Below are 17220 nucleotides of genomic sequence, written 5' to 3'. Positions count from 1 at the left end.
ACTCGTCGAAGTCACTGAGATTAACACAGAGAACCTGACGTGTGAGATGGCAGCTACCCAAGCGTGATCTGCAGCAGCCTTGATCCATAAAAAGACCCAAGGCCCTGTGTACGAACACACAGGAGGTGGTCCTGAAATAGGAATAACCACATGAGCACTGTTTACGCTTCCATTTTTTAAATGTTCTGGGATGTTCTGTTCCTTTAATCTGTGCGCAACGCACTTTAAACGCTGCCTTAGATTAGCGCAACGTGACCGAATATATGGCGTGAAACTATTTTGCTTGTTTTATGAGAAAATGTCTTGCTTGACGGGAAGTAATTGTTCAATGATTGACTCTTCATTCACACACAGACATGTTCTGTCCATTTGTCTGTCGTCATCTGCAGGTAAAAGCGGGTATTTGGGATATCTGATCCTGGTATGGTGAAAAAACGGTAACTTTAAATTGGCATATTATTCTGTGCTTTGTTAATATTTTCACTCTATAAATGACATGACATTAAATTAGCCACAGAGAGCCATAAACAAAACTCAGTAAAGTCACTCTACTGTATGTTTTGCTTTCAGACTGTTTTGGCAGCAGAAACTTGACCGTTTTGCTAAAAAGGTCCATATTTCCAATCAGTAGCTGTAGAAGTGACAAAACACTCGCACATTCTCAAATTAGTTAATGTAAGCTGGCAATGGATTTGTTGATGCTTGTATTTCAGCAGTGAGCTTTGGGTCTGACCAAATGTCTTGTGTTTACATGTGTTCTCACATTCATTTAAAGTCTATTGCGGCGCACGCACTGCCAGGGGATGACGTGAGTTTGTGGAGCAGGAAATGTTAGCAAACCTCACCACAGTTGTGGAAGTCACCCGTTGAAATCACACACTGGCCCATTTTCAAGTCGGATTATGATTGTTCGTCCCAAAATCCTTCATATGCCCTTTAACAAAACATTTACAGAACAACTTTTTTTGTGTCCTCCATCGAAAGAACTGTAGTAAAGCACAAGAGTTATGTGAGGAATTCCCAGCTCAAGACCTTTGGATTCATTTGCTGCTGTAAGGTGTGTTCAGCTTCAGTGAAAAGCCAAACACTGCGCACTGGAGTGAAATGTGATATCTAGGCTTAACACTTCAGACACAACATCATCTCCCAGATCGGCACGATGCTTAAAAGTAAAACTGATGCTTCATCTCCGCACATTAAAGGCCGGTTGAGTGGAATTTGACTAGTAAAACCCTAAAGCCTATAGGTATTGTTTGCTGGAATGAATGCTTTTGAATCTAATTAATTAGTCTTTATTGGAAAAAAATCTCTGAAAGCATTTAGAAATCCTTCTAAACCTTACGAAAATGATTATCACGTGTGGTCTTTGTATTGTTGGTTTTGTCATCGGTGTCTTGTTTGACCCAGTTTCCCAGAGTGTGATTATTGTGTTCTGTTCTTCTTATTAATTATCTTATTAGTCCTCGTTTAGTTTAGTATTTATAATCCATGTTTCCCGAGCTCAATTGTCCTTAATGTTGTGTTTGTGAAGTGTTGCAAGCCTGTTTCTCTGTATCGCCGTGAGTTATTTGGTTTAAAGTCTGTTCTCTTTGTTATTTCGTCTTCGTGAGTACTCTTTAGCAACGTTCCGTAACAGATTGCGGTAGTACCGCGGTATCGGATACAGTACTTTTATGTATACAATGGTACTAAAAGATTGGTCCCTGCCATACTATAGTATTTATATAAGGAAATTTTACCACCGAACCAAAACTTGTGTTTTTCAAGTGTTTCCTTAAAAATGTTTAAAAGCACATAAAGGCCACAACATTCTAATTATTTCTGTGGTTATAGTGAGATAATTTTATGTATTTATAATATAATATATTGTAATGTGAAAGTAAAGTAAAGATTCACCATTTAAGTTTTTGTTGAAAGCACTTCATGTAACATTGCCTTAAAATTCTAAATTTGTTTATTTAAATGATTTCTTTAGTTATAACTTAAAATATAATCGAATATTTTCTTTTTAATAAACTTGAAATTATTTTATATGTGAAATTCCAGCCTGATCTCACGGCAATTCGTACGAATTCTACGAGGTGGCTAATTCGTACGAATTCATACGACCTCACTCGTACGAATTCATAAGATTTTTGCTAAATCATATATTTTACGAATTGCCCAATTCGTATGAATTCATACGAATGACCTACCCCTGACCCCGCCCCTAAACCTACCCATCACGTGGGTTTAGACAAATCATACAAATTCGTACGAATTAGCCACCTTTTTATCACTCGTACGAATTCGTATGCATTGGTCGTGAGATAGCGTAAAGTTACTTTTGTTGAAACCACTTTGTATAGATCCTATAAAAGGTCACACAATTCAATTTCCGAATTGTTTATTTATTCAGATTTATTTTCATTGGTAAATCGATGATGTTTTATATAATATTAATTATATTAATAAAATATTTTATAGTATAATATAAGGTTACACTTTGACGTATAGTTACAGTTAAAGTTATATTAGTTAACCACATGGACATACTGGTTTAGGGTTAGTTACTTGTAATTCATAATGTATTGTTATTACTATAGTAAGTACATGTAGTAACGTGTTACCAAATATAAAACTTATTTTAGTATTTAAAGAAATCCAGGAAATCAAATAAAAAATGATTGCTTCACCATTTATATGACATTAAACAAGGCAACATTTACAAAAGACCCTTGTTAAAAGCCAAAGGTGTGCTGTTTGTTCAGGAGCATTGTGTTGTCCGTCCTCTGCTGATGAGTGACAGCTCCAGGCTTTGGGATATGGGCCAAAGATAAAGGTTTCACAAACCTGCTGCTCTTAGATGTGGGATCAGCAACATTCTCCATCCATTAAAGCATCTCTGCAGCTCCTCGACCTTAAAGAAGTCATTACCCTCGTAATTAAAATTGTAATATCAATCCTGTGACATGCTCAAAATGGTTTCAACATGGTTTTATGCTGTTAATTGGCTAGATTAACAGTCTTACATCATGGTGCTTTGGTGCAGCGGTAGTGCCCTTGATCCAGAAAGACCACAGTGTTCCGGGGAACACAATCTTTAGTCTGGCCTGCCTAATAATGAAGTAGAATTACTGCTTATGGTGACTAATGTGAAAAATACCACCAGCAGTGGTGTGAAAATTGACAGCCATGTGGCACTTGTGGATGTTCTGAATGTCATGTCATATAGAGCTTGGCCTTCAGCTCCGGCATTAGCGAGGTTCACATTCCTCATCCACTACGGGCGAGATGTTTTCACACATCTGCCTCTTCCCCCCTTAAAGAGAAAGTTCTCTCTGAGACAAAAACCACAACCCTGATCACTTACTTGTGTTTGTAACTGTTTCAAAAACAGACCACACAAGAAAGAGGTGACATGCTCAATTGGTTGTCATGGGGGTACAACATGAGATCTGAAAGAAACAGCTCAACTTAGGGGCCGCTTGCACGCCACTGTTTTCAACTAAAGAAAAACATTTTTTTATGCGTTTTGGCCATTCATTGAACGACAAAGGCGTTTTGGGGGCCTGAAAATGCTAATTTTTGAAAACGGGTTTCAAAGTGCAAGTTTTTGAAAACAATACTTTTATCGTCTCCATGTAAACTAGAGAAAACTGTGACGTCATGCGCATGCGCAGGGTTTCTTTACAAAGTGACATCGCCAACTACTGGCCTGTCATGCATAAGACAGCGTTTTTAATCGGTTTTGCGGATCGGTGCGAACGGATATCATTTTGACAACGTAGTCGTCTGTACGCGAAAAATGCAAAGGAAAAACTTTCCGTTTTTAATACATCGTTGTCTTGTAAACGTACCCTAAAAATTCAAATTATATCATTATTTACTTACCCGAATGTCATTCAAAACCCATATGAATTTCTTTCTGTGGAATTTTCATCATATATTGAAATGTCAGGATCCAAAAACGACAAAAAGCACTATAACATTCCCGTAACAGTAGTCCATATGCACAATATGCAAAGTCTTCTAAAGCTCTATTAGAAGACAAAGTTTTCTAAAGCTCTAAAGTCTTCTTATAGCTGTCTTATAAGTTCGGTCATTTGTTAGTTTAGTTTCATTATCAAGGACTTTTAGTTTGCTTCTCGTTATTTCCTGTTGTCTTTGTTCATGTTTCCCGCCAGCATTAGTTGCTATGGATATTCATTTGATCATCCCACCTGTTAGTCTTTTAGCTCGTTATCTGTGTATACCAGCATTTTGAGCACTTTTGAACGGATTTTTAAACACCTCTGGTTGGCCATTGCATTCACACGCTCAACATATATGTCTCTGATTGGCCATTGTGTTGACGTGCTCAACATATATGTCTGTGATTGGTTACAATGATCAAAGCTTCAAAAACATGTCGACTTTGACGCTCTTCACCGAGCGCTTACACAGATGCACACGGGAGCATTTGAAAGCAGCGTCTATCAGCGGATATATTAGGGATCTGCTGATAGACGCCTGCTTTTAAACGCCCCGTGTGTATCTGTGTAAGCGCTCGGTGAAGAGCGTCAAGATGCCATTGTTGATCATTGTAGCCAATCACAGACATATATGTTGAGCGTGTCATCGCAATGGCCAATCAGAGGTGTTTAAGAATCTGTTCAACAGTGCTCAAAATGCTTGAGGGAAATGCTAGTATCATCTAGCATTTAGCATCTAGCAATGCTTCGGTACCAAATCGGTACTTTTTGACAACTCTACTGTGGACTGTCTGAGTTTGTTTTATTAAAATACCTTTATTTTTTAAATCTTCTTAGTCTCTTTATCATCTGTGGACTTTATACACAGCTAACCATGACAATAGCTTTGTGTGAAGAAGAGACGAAATGTAAGTCAAGTCTAATTAATGTTCACATATATTTACATATGGTGCAACTTTTGAACGGTAGTGCATGAGATTTAAAAACATGCTGGATAGGAAGAATATAACTTAAATTATGGTCTGTAATATGCATTGCTTGGTACTTATTATGCTTTTTGATTGTAATTTTTGGAGATTGACAGACCCTCTTTGTTGAACTATACAAATCATGCCTGTAGGAGCCAAAGTTACTACAAGGTGTCTTATAATATACTCACTGATCTCTCAAGAATGAATTACCATTAGAGGCAAGTTCTTTTATTAACAGTAACAGTTGTGGCGCAGTGCCCGTAGTCAAGCTTGGTAGATATTCAGTCTGTGTTTGTGCAGCTCAAAGTGTGTGAGTTTATTTAGAGTCTAAATAAAAATCAATTCCCTCTGTGATTTGGCCAACACGTGTTTACATTTGCATCTTGACTATTGAGGTTGGATTACCACGGGCGATACACTGAGATTATGTTTGGCAGAATTCTGATGACAGGGCTCTGGTCGCTTATTATAGAATAAATGATAGCTGGAAGCTGTAATGCTTTGTAGTTGAGTGCATTCATTCGGACAAATGAAGGAGAGCACGGCAGCATCCAGAAGTTTCATGCTCATTCAGACTGCATGGGCCTCCTCAGATGTTCCAGCCAAGTGGATTTTAAATGCAACTTCCAAAGAAAAAAAATAATCTTTTGATAATTAAGTTATACTATACAATTACTATAGGTATTTGTCTAAACAGACAAGGCAGAAATCTTCCTGTGTGTGTGTGTGTGTGTGTGGCCTGGTAAACCCTACATTATGGGGACAAAATGTCCCCACAAAGATGGCATTATCTGAAATCCTTGTCCTTGTGGGGAATTTTTTGGTCTCCATGGGGAAAATAGCTTATAAATCATACTAAGTGATGTTTTTTGAAAATGTAAAAATGGAGAAAGTTTTCTGTTATGGGTAGGTTTATGGGTAGGGTTAGTGTAAGGGGATAGAATATACAGTTTGTACAATGTAAAAGTAATTATGTCTATGGAAAGTCTCCATAAAACATGAAAACACAACATGTGTAATTTATATATATATATAATTTATATACATACACTCTCCCACCACTTTATTAGGTACCCCTGTTCAACTGCTCATTAACGCCAAAATCAAATCATCCAATAATATGGCAGTTTAGGCATGTATTTGCACGCCTCAATGAATTTAGGCATGTAGACATGGTCAAGATGATCTGCTGAAGTTCACGCACAACCATCTCTAAGGTTTACAGAGAATGATCAGTAAATGAGAATATATGCCTTGTTGATGCCAGAGGTCAGATGTGAATAGCCAGACCGAGGTCTGTAGAAGAGCATCTCTGAACGCACAACACGTCCAACGTTGAAGCAGAGGGGCTACAACAGCAGAATACACACCGGTGCCACTTCTGTCAGATAAGAACCGGAAACTGAGGCTATATCCGCATGGGCTTACCAAAATTGGAAAAGACTAGAAAAAACGTTGCTTGGTCTGATGGGTCTCGATTCTGCTGCGACTTTCAGATGGTATGGTCAGAATTTGGAGTAAACAACATGAAAGCATGGATCCATCCTATCAGCAGTTCAGGCTGCTGGTGGTGTAATGGTGTGAGGGCTATTTTCTTATCACATTTTGTACCAATTGGGCATCGTTTAAACACCACAGCCTACCTGAGTACTGTTGCTGACCATGTCCATCCCTTTATGACCACAGTGTTCCCATTTTCTAAAGGCTACTTCCAGCAGGATAATGCGATATGTCTCAAAGCTCAAATCATCTCAAACTGGTTTCTTGAACATGACAATGAGTTGACTAAACTCAAATGGCTCCACAGTCGGCAGATCTCAATCCAATAGAGCACCTTTGGGATGTGCTGGAACAGGAGATTCACATCTGGGACATGCTCCCAACAAATCTGCAGCAACTGTGTGATCATGTCAGTATGGACCAAAATATAAATATAAAATATGTTTTATATAATAGGCCTATATTTTATATATTTTTATCTAATGCATTTTTTAAATGTGGATAAAATATTTTTGGGGGGCGACTAAGAAATATAAATGTAGGCTAATAGATAATTATAAATCAATTTCTTTTTAGCACAATTCGGGATTGTAACCCTTTGTAAATGTATTAGAAACCCAGCGCCCGTAATAATTTTACCAGGCAAAGCTTAACAGTTATCACGTGGTCGTTTAACTTAACTACTTTATTGATAGAGAACATTAGACTCAAGCTGATTAAAATGCCAGCGGACTGTTGATCTGCTTTTTAAAGTGTGGGGAGCTGACCTTTCACATGGCTGATGTCTGTCATTTCGGCAAACGGTGGGCGAAGTGACAACTGGCTGCGGGTTCCTCGACGCCACTCCAAAGAAGTACATGGGAGTGCGTTTGAAATTTTGGGATAATGTGACTGACAGCTCGGCCTCTTGCCCCTAATTAGTGCTCGGCAATTAAGGAGCTACTGCTGCGAGATTATGCCTCCACATCACAAAACCTCCAGTCACTGAAACGGCGGATATCGAGTGTCGCGAGTAATTGCGCGCGCTGCTTCTGGTCCTGTGCGCGCGGCGCGGCGCGGCCCTAAATAGTCCAGTCATGCTAATATTGGCACGGAGTTACTGGGCAGGGATAATGTGACAGCTTTGCGTAATCATATGTTTATAGATTCATGAGCACATTAGCCGTTGTATAAACCTAATTTTTTGTAGGCCTATTGTTTTATTTTCCTATCGCTAATAATTAATGCTATTTATGCACTCTGACACACTAGGATGTGGTTTCAAAAGTGTTCCCAATGTGTGTTTTTTATGTTAATTGGTTTCAAATATCTAGTTCTATTTTAAATTAGTTTTTTTTGTGTGTGAATTATACCGTCCTGTTCTTCTAAATAATAATGTTTCATTAATTGTTTTGCCTTTGGTTTCCTTCAAATGTATTTGTACAAGTCTATAACTGGCAGGGGCCCATATACTGTGTGACAACATGCTCTGCTAAAGTTCAAAATCTATAGAAACTAATGTCAATACAGAAATGGTTATATTGAATCTGACATTCAAAAATAAACTCTGAGATATGTGACAGCAAGCCCCGGTCTCCTCTACACTTCTAATTTTTCTAAACCTATATTACTTTGTTTTTGCAATATAATTTATTTCTATTTTCGTTCAAATAGTGAGCTTGAATGACACATTTCATTGTCAGTCAGCAGATATGCTGTTCTATATGACAAATAAAATTATCTCAACTTTGAATTCAAGGAAGAGAAACAGGCTACAAATACAACCAGAGTAGAGTTTCAATAGACATCATTTAAAAAAATACACATACTTTACTGTAGTCACATAAAAACACAAGTTGGCTTAGTAGTAACTCTGTACACCAGTTATACATTTTGAAATGTGACTGTTTAATCTGCCACATGAACTACATTATTTTCTCATGCACCCCCAGCACTTTAGGAGGGCACTCAGTACTACTTTTTAAAAAAGAGGCCTTTGTTTTACCCACTTAAGCAAGAGAAACTCCTGGCCACACATCTCTTGTCCATCATTGCTGTTGTCATAAGCCAATATTAATCAACAGCTGTCTGGTATTCACTGCGAACACAACCAAAAGGCAGAGGATCAAATGTCAGCGTGATAACATTGAGTCTCCCGCTTTCTTTCTCGCTTCCCAATTCCTTTTCATTGGCTGAATCTATGGCTGAGGGGACAAAAACATCACACACTCTTAAAAATAAAGGTTCTTTATTGCCATCTATGGTCCCATGAAGAACCTTTAACATCCAATAAATCGTTCCATTGCACAAAAGGTTCTTTATTGTAGACAAAGCTTCTTTAGATTGTTAAAATGTTCTTCACACTAAGAAAAAATGGTTCGGTTCTTTTAAGAACTGTTCACTGAAAGGTTCTTTCTGGAACCCAAAAAGGTTCTGCAGTGGCATTGCTGTGAAAACCCGCTTTTGGAACCTTTATTTTTAAGAGTGTGATTAAAAGTAGCCCATCCTTCTTTAACACGTCGAACATACTGACACAGAAAAAAACATCTATATTGAAATAAATCAATAATTTAATCTCTGATGGAGTCGATTTGAAGGTTTTGAAGGTTGCAGCAGGTTTGTAATAGTCTTTTGTTTCCTAGAGCCCAAAGCAATCTTGAATAAATGTCAAGATGTGTTTGGTATAAAAAGATGTCACAAGTTTGTACAATCGATCGCATTCGCAATTTCACGAGCAACCTCTAAAACACTCAAGGGCAGCAAAAAAAAAAAAAGTGTGTATCGCCTGGTTTTATTTCCATTTCTGTTTCATAGGCTGAACTGATAATAACAAAACAGATAACGCCTCATTGTCCTCAACGCACTGGAAAAATACTTTCAAAGGTAATATATTACATGTGATACATTCAAATACAGCGTGGTGAGACGTCGACCTAAGCTGGCGGCGACTAAAAGTGGTTCTTTAAAAAAGTACAAATGAAAGAATCAATTTTTCTGATGCATATCATCATGCTGTTTGATCTTACATGTAGCACTGGACACACTAAGACACAAAGTATATACAGTACGGCTTAATAGTGTTTGTATCTACTTCCAGTCGAACCTACACCACACCTCACAAAAAAATGAAAAGCCAAACCAGTTGTTCCCTTTCCCAGTGTGTCCAGATACAACAAAACGCCTCTTTTATGAAATCCAGGGCGCTTGCTCGGTCAAAGCGCTTGTCTGTGCGTCTGCTAAGTTCCACAACAGTTGTCGATGACAGGTGCTGAAAGCAATATAGATAGAGTCAAGTGGCTTCAAATAGCCCTTCTCGGTCTTCAGCGATGATAGGGAATGCTGCTCTCTGGTCAGAAACTCATTTCTGGTCAAAAGAAAAGTCTTCGTAGAAAAGTCTTTTCTGCAAGTTCGGCTCTCAAATGTCCCCCCGAAAGTAACGTTTGTCTCTTTTTCAAATCTTATTTTGGGTCCGTTTTGCTGAGAGCGCTGAGGGTCGGGGGAGGGAAGGGGCGAGAGCAGCTGCTAGTCACACCACTACAGTATGCTCCTCTTTACTGAGAGAGTTTTGCACTCATCCGAAGGGTTCTTATCCATTTTCAGCTTAGGATGGTCCCGCTGCAGAGGGTGTAGCGCCGGGCTGCAAGTGAGATGAGAATCTGTTACAGAAAAGCCAGAGAAAGACAAGCCGGCGGAGAAAAAAGTGGCCGCAGGGCACTAAAACCAGTACAAGTCCTTGCTCTTATCCTGGCTCTGTAGACCTGAGAGGAAGAAGGAAAGGGAAAAAAAGATAAAGAAATGAAAAGACGGAAAATAAGTAGCAAATACAGAGTGAAAAGTGAGAAGACTTGAAGCAAAGAAAGCATTAAAGTCTTAAAGATGAAGAGTGAAAAACCAATGTCAGCAGAGGTCAACGTCAAAAGCCTTGAAGATAATGATTCAAAAAAGATCTTAAACTCAGGATATATTCTCAAATTGATCATTTACAGTATTTCAAGAAGCTCTTATAGACTTAGTATTATTTGTCATTATATGATTGAATTTTTTTATGAAGTGAGTTTAACCTTTGACGGCCCTATATGCTTTAAGCCTAAAAAACAAGTCTAAATGTCACTGCATTAGATAACAAAACATAAAGTGGCATTTACAGACAAAGCTTTTCTCAGAACTTTCCTGCACAATTTTTGCACTCAGTCTTAATAAACTGATGTGTCAAGGTGATTTATTTTTTATTTTTTTGTGCATGTATGATATACATTGCACCCTAGCAGAGTAACCAGAGGTTATCACATACACTAGCATTCAACATTTGAGTTCAGTAAAAAAAAATGTGTTGCTTTTGAACAAAATGAATTCTTTTATTTAGCAAGGATGCATTAAATTGATCAAAAGTACATACGTTTACAATGTTATACATTTCTATTGCGAATAAATGCTGTTCTTTGAACTTTCTATCCATCAGAGAATCGTGAAAAAAAGTATCACGGTTGTCACAACAATGATTTCTGAAGGATCATGTGACACTGAAGACTGGCATAACGATGCTGAAAATTCAGCTTTGCATCCATCACAGGTATAAATTACATTTGGAAATATATTCAAATAGAAATCAGTTATATGTAAATTGTAATAATATTTCACGATATTAATGTTTTTACTGTATTTTTAATCAAATACATGCAGCCCTGGTGAACATTAGATACTTCTTTCAAAAACATCAATAAAACCTTTTAAATGACCAGAAACAACTAGAAAGTGCCACAAAACATTTTGTCTCATCTTTTTATCATTTAAAACCAAACTTCTTTTGAATCAAATGTTTTATTTTCTTTTAAATAAATGCCTTTTGAGTTGATATTTTGTTTTCAAATGCAATGACATCCATATGTGTTTTAAGTGTTGCTTGTTATGTGCATAAATACATTGTGGGTCTGCTGTATGTGGATTGAATGTTCACACCTGTATCCATGTTCAGACTCATGTCAGAGCTCGCCGCTGTGAAAGCTCCGGTCCACGCCGAGCTGCCCGGCTCGCTCTTGCTGATGTCACACGGCGAGGCTCCAGCTGCGGGCACCGTGGCCGGGGGGAGTCTATGGGGCCGCACCGAGGGCACGAGCAGAGAGCTGTAACGGGGGTCAAAGTGCGTTCCGTACATGTCGTGCATGGAGGGCCGGGGGTAAGCAGACCCCTGGGTGCCGATGGCTCCGCTGAGTGAGTAAGGGTGATGGTGGTGAGAGGGGTGCCAGGGCTCCGGGGTGGTTTGGTGGAGGTGGCTGTGTAGAGACGCGGTGGAATAAGGGTCCGCTGAGAAGGGGAGATCCGTGTGGGAGGAACCCAGGGCGCTGCTGAGAGACGCCGTGACCGACGGCTGATACGCGCTGTTCCAGAACGAGGGAGGGAAGCTTCTCTGGCTCATAGGGAATGAGCCTTCTGAGGAGGAACACATTTAAAAGTTTTACATGTTAATATGGACAAAAGCCTGTGATAATTCAAATATATAACAATTCAAATATTCTGTTTGAGATTTAAAAATGAATGCTCACACATTTGGATTAACAAAACAAATGCGACAAACTGTCCTCTACAATCAAATTGAATTGCTTTGCATTAGCTTTGAAAAAAACTATATAGATTATGAAACAATGCAAAATAAATCAAATAAAATCATACATGTGCAATCATAGATGATGCAAAGAAAATATGTTAATTAAACTAATTGTAAAAAAAATAATTAATAATCAAACTAATTTAATTCATTTGCTTTTAAAAATCTATCTAAAAATCGACCTTAAAACAATTTTAAACCAAGAAGGAAAATTGTGCCCATTATCATGATTAATAGCTGTACAATCATAAAGGCGTAAAGTATAAATGAACTATTTAAATCAATTTCCTTCTCTTTTTGTGCAATATCATATTTAAGAGCAATACTTATTTATATTACCTACTGTAAGTAACAGGTTTTCATTGCTATTTCTGTGCGGATCAGTGTGTTATTGTATTGTATACCAAAATTGGGTATGTTTGGCACGGTAATGTGTCCTGTTATTTGTTATAATTAAACATTATTCTTTAGTCGAGCATTGTATTTTTGTTTTCTATAATTACTAAAATACATTGCATGTATGTCTAAATGCACTGTGTGGATGCCTTATAACGGTGACAAATTCCTTACTCAGGCATACTTGGCCAATAAAGTTCAATTTAATTCAGTTCGATTCAAAATGCAGGTTGCATCAGATTCCCACCTCGCCAGGACGATGTACCTCTCGCGGTCTTGCTGTTGGTGGATCCGGGTGCGTAACTGCTAGACTGACTCAAAGCTCGACTGAAATGTTCATCCACCACCGAACTAATGTCCCCTTGGAAATACGTGAAAAGCACACATCTGGAGCTGATGTACTCAGCCTCCGGTGGGTGATCTTTCTCCCGGGCGCAGTCCTCCTCTTTTATGGGTGGCCCAGAGAGGTTGGAAAAAGAAGAGCTGCTTCCGCTGACTGTTTCTGGTGATTCTTGCATTTTCGAATAAAATGCCAATTTCTGAAAAAAAGAAAGAAAAAAAAGGCAAAATCAATTTACATGATACAGAAATACACTCACACACACTCTATTCATACATAGACAGATATAGGGAGAAACTATAGTTGTGTATTCCACCAGTGTGTTTGGTGTTGCACAATTTATGTTCCTATAATGCTAACATACGGTATATGTCACCAATATATACTCAATTTATGTATACTGTATATGTATTTATCCTAAACTAAATATGCATTGAAGATAACATGATATCTGTTAAATAAAGAAAAATATATTTCCAAGTCTATCTTTTTTACAAGCTTTTCTTAAGGAAACAAGTGATATAGCCTACTACATCATTGTCAGAAAATAAAAATATGCTTTTTTTTTTTTTTTTTATAACTTTAAATAACATTTAAACTGCCATTAATCAAGTTAAAAAAAATGCATCAACATCTAACTATGTGACTCATTTTAAAACTATTTCGTCAACATCAAATGCACGCGCAGCGCAACAAGTCGAGGAGAGAAAGTTTTACTCAAAAATATAATGGGAATTTAAACTACTCACAAACACAAAATTTTCTTCTAACACAACAGAATAATAATAAACTGAACTTGACGACCATACCTGATGGTGATAAGGTGTGTATGCTGCGGCAAAATAAGGCTGAGGTGGACCATAAACTTGATACATGACATCCAAGCAGCTCATGGCGAAGACAGCTGTTATATCACGTATAAAAAATTATTAGTGGAATGAGAGGACGCTTCATTTGAAATAAAGCGCTGGTTCAGTGTCTACAGTCAGAAAATGAAGCTCCGTGTCGATTGCGGCTGAAGCGCACTGAGCACCTTTTATGTTCAGTACTCTGTCTTTACGCACGAGTCTGATTCATGTAAGAGATTCGGTTCATTCAACTGATGAATGGTTTAATGAGTCGACTCATTTGAATCATCGCTCAAAGTGTTCACAGAAGTCCCTGTGCAATTTACGAATTGTGACGTGTTGGATAATCTTCAAACAAGACAACTTTGCACAACAATATAACGTGGTATGTGTGTTTTGGAACATATATTAGCTGGTCATTAGCTAGACCAGCGACTATATAAAAAAAAAAAAAAAACTTTAGTCAGTTTACTCGTTTGGATGTATTCCAGTTTCATGTCATCCTAAATGAGATATGCCAGTAAACATAGCCTCTGTTGTACAATTCCTTTTTGTTTGATATTTTGATATAAAAGTGTTTCTTATCTTACCTCATCGTGTTTACTGAAGTCCGCGCGAGAAACACTGCAAATCCGTGCATGAATCAGTTCAAATTAACGACTCCTCCAAGAATCGGACTTCTATGAAACGACTCGTTTTGACGTATCTCTTCAAAAGAGACCAACAGCAGCTCCCTATGAATCCTTTCTACTGGTAGCTCAATTCCCTTTTACCATCAAAGTGTTCTGCTATTACAATCTATTTGAATGGGCCTACCTGTTTTGCTATTGAATAGAAAATGTTTCATTTTTAAAATCCGGTTGCTTGTAAAAAAAAAAAAAAAAGGCTAAATAGCCTAAGTGTGCTGCCATCAGTCTATCTAAAATGCCATGGTTCTCTGTGCCCAGTTGCCCTGGACTCTTTAGATTTCCAGGTCGAAGGTCAAATAGTTTTCATGCAATTGGTCCTGGGGTCAAGGGGCATTTTTCTGTCATCAGGACCCTTAAAATCAACAATATGCTGCAACTGAGAAAACACTGATACACTGCTCAGTCTGAGACAATGACACTGCTGCTGTAGTAACCAATACACTTCAGAAGAGCAGCTGAAGTGGTGGTTAAAGCTCATCGTTATTTTACTGGGAATTTCACAGGAATGTTTGGTATTCCGGCGCTATAGGCTATAGCCCACTTCATGGAGACTTTCATGAATTAAGCTAAACTAGCGCTGTCCAGAGTGCTGGAGGTGAATTATTCTGCTTATTTCTCAGCAAACACTAATACCAGTATCTGAGGTGTAAAACAATCCACACAGTTTTAACGTCTGTATTTACTGTAGATGGATTTTCCCAGGATTTGTACATTCTTGAACTAGACATTCACATATATTTTCCAAGGGCCCAGACAATGAGACATGGTTTTCTATTCAACAACAAAACACTCACATGAGCCTGTAAAATGAATGGCTTGCCAAGAGAGATCATCTTTGTACCACGCTGGTCATGTTGGCTGTTGTAAAAACATAACCAAGGAGGAAATCTTTGATTCATTGATGTGGAAAAAACATTTTTTGTGCTGGAAGAATTCTTGCTAGAGCATAGTTAGGAAACTATATCTTGTCCACATACAAATTACATTGTCAAATGACAACAAATAACAAAATGAAATGGCATCAAAGCATAGCAAGAATGTAATCAATAATTACTTTAGAGAAAATATTTCTAACAATTATAAATAATAATAATTATATATATATATATACATATAGCCTACATTATTTATACTTTCATTTGTATTGTTATTAAAGACATTAATTAAATATATATTGCAACTATCACGAAAATCGTGCAAACAAACATCCACATTCCACATTTTCCAGAGAGCCATTAAAATAAATTATTCTTAAATTACATGTACAATTTTTAATGTAAGAACAAAAAAGCTAAAATATACACAGAAACTAATACGGAATGTTTTTGCATACAATCAACAGAAAATACAGTGTGAAAAAAACCATTATAATGTGTAGAAAATAATCATTTTAAAATAAAAATAAAAAAATAAGAAGAAAATAATTTGAATAATTTGAATTCAAATTAATAATAATATTTTTTATTATAAAATAATTTTTAATAAAATATATTTTTCTATAAATTCTCGAAATATAAACCTTTAAAGGGATACTCCACTTTTTTCGGAAATAAGCTCATTTTACATCTCCCCCAGAGTTAAACAGTTGAGTTTTACCGTTTTAGAATCCATTCAGCCGAACTCCGGGTCTGACGGTACCACTTTTAGCATAGCTTAGCACAGATCATTGATTCTGATTAGTCCAGTAGCATTTCTTTCAAAATGACCAAAGAGTTTAAATATTTTTCCTATTTAAAACTTGACTCTTCTGTAGTTAAACCGTGTACTAAGATCGACGGAAAATGAAAAGTTGCGATTTTCTAAGCCTATATGGCTAGGAACTACTCTCATTCCAGCGTAATAATCAAGGAACTGTGCGGCTGTACCATGGGTGCAGCAGGCGTAATGATATGACGCAGCGCCTGAAAATAGTCCCCAGCTCGGTAACTTCTTCCAACGTGACCGGGACTAAGTTTGTCTAACCTATTAGACCTATTTTCAGGCGCTGCGTCATATCATTACGCCTGCTGCACTCATGGTACAGCCGCACAGTTCCTTGATTATTACGCCGGAATGAGAGTAGTTCCTAGTCATATAGGCTTAGAAAATCGCAACTTTTCATTTTCCGTCGATCTTAGTACACGGTTTAACTACAGAAGAGTCAAGTTTTAAATAGGAAAAATATTGAAACTCTTTGGTCATTTTGAAAGAAATGCTACTGGACTCATCAGAATCAATGATCTGTGCTAAGCTATGCTAAAAGTGGTACCGTCAGACCCGGAGTTCGGCTGAATGGATTCTAAAACGGTAAAACTCAACTGTTTAACTCTGGGGGAGATGTAAAATGAGCATATTTCCGAAAAAAGTGGAGTATCCCTTTAAAAATTTGATTGCAGTCTGAATATGCCATTAAATATGTCAATATAAATGTGCTTTTAATTCAACTCATATTCATTGTTCCCGCTTCAAGTTTAGCGCTTTCACACCTGTTCACAGATAGAGTTACAGCGAGCAATAACTCTCCATTTCTGATGTGACAGCTCTCAAACAATGGGGGTTTTAGACTGTGTAACCTGACAAGGTTTCTATTTCTACCCAAATAGCTTAAGGACAAGGAAATGTTGAGTGCTAACACCCAGCTAATAGGACCTAACCTGCTGAAACAGCAGTGCATTCAACACATCTAATGAATCAGGGAAGATGAGGGCACATCACTTACAGCTTTAACAGGCCCACAGTTTTCAACATGGGCTCTTTTCTCTAATATGCGAGAATAAAGGAGCCTCCTGGCTTTGTGCCTCTGCTGACAGAGGGAACCCTTGGCCTCCAGTCATCCATTTGCAGGTAATCTGCCTGGGTACGTTCAAAACGAGGGAGAAGGGGGGGTAGGAAATGAGAGAAAGAGAGAGCAAAGACATTGTCAAGGCAAGTTGAAGAGAGAATGGAATGTAAACATGTACTTG

At 37.7% G+C, this 17220-nt stretch overlaps 1 protein-coding gene across 2 annotated transcripts; it reads right to left on the bottom strand.

Moving 5' to 3' along the window:
• Positions 1-8184: 8184 nt before the first annotated feature.
• Positions 8185-13811, bottom strand: vgll2a (vestigial-like family member 2a). 2 transcript variants are annotated; one of them, XM_084432875.1, is made up of 4 exons: positions 13551-13811; positions 12649-12940; positions 11360-11830; positions 8185-10161 (listed from the first exon to the last, which is right to left on the bottom strand). In XM_084432875.1, the coding sequence occupies exons 1-4, from the start codon at positions 13632-13634 to the stop codon at positions 10118-10120; spliced, it is 891 nt and encodes a 296-aa protein (XP_084289001.1). In that variant the 5' UTR covers positions 13635-13811; the 3' UTR covers positions 8185-10117. The 2 variants fall into 2 exon arrangements, with proteins under 2 accessions (XP_084289001.1, XP_084289000.1); XM_084432874.1 differs by lacking the exon at positions 8185-10161 and having other exon boundaries at positions 11249-11830; positions 13551-13752.
• Between the last annotated feature and the right edge of the window lie 3409 nt (positions 13812-17220).

The sequence above is a fragment of the Rutilus rutilus genome (genome assembly GCF_951802725.1).
Source record: "Rutilus rutilus genome assembly, chromosome: 15".
Classification (NCBI taxonomy): Eukaryota; Metazoa; Chordata; class Actinopteri; order Cypriniformes; family Leuciscidae; genus Rutilus; species Rutilus rutilus.
Note: the sequence above shows the minus strand (reverse complement) of the source record. Positions and strands in the feature narration are given on the sequence as shown.

What these genes read in the sequence shown, in the direction of transcription:
- vgll2a (XM_084432874.1), bottom strand. Translation starts at nt 13,634, where the DNA reads ATGAGCTGCTTGGATGTCATGTATCAAGTTTATGGTCCACCTCAGCCT. An exon ending in ACACACCTTATCACCATCAG is followed by an intron (nt 12,941 to 13,550) that starts GTATGGTCGTCA and finishes TCTTTTTTTCAG; the next exon opens with AAATTGGCATTTTATTCGAA. An exon ending in AGGTACATCGTCCTGGCGAG is followed by an intron (nt 11,831 to 12,648) that starts GTGGGAATCTGA and finishes GTTCCTCCTCAG; the next exon opens with AAGGCTCATTCCCTATGAGC.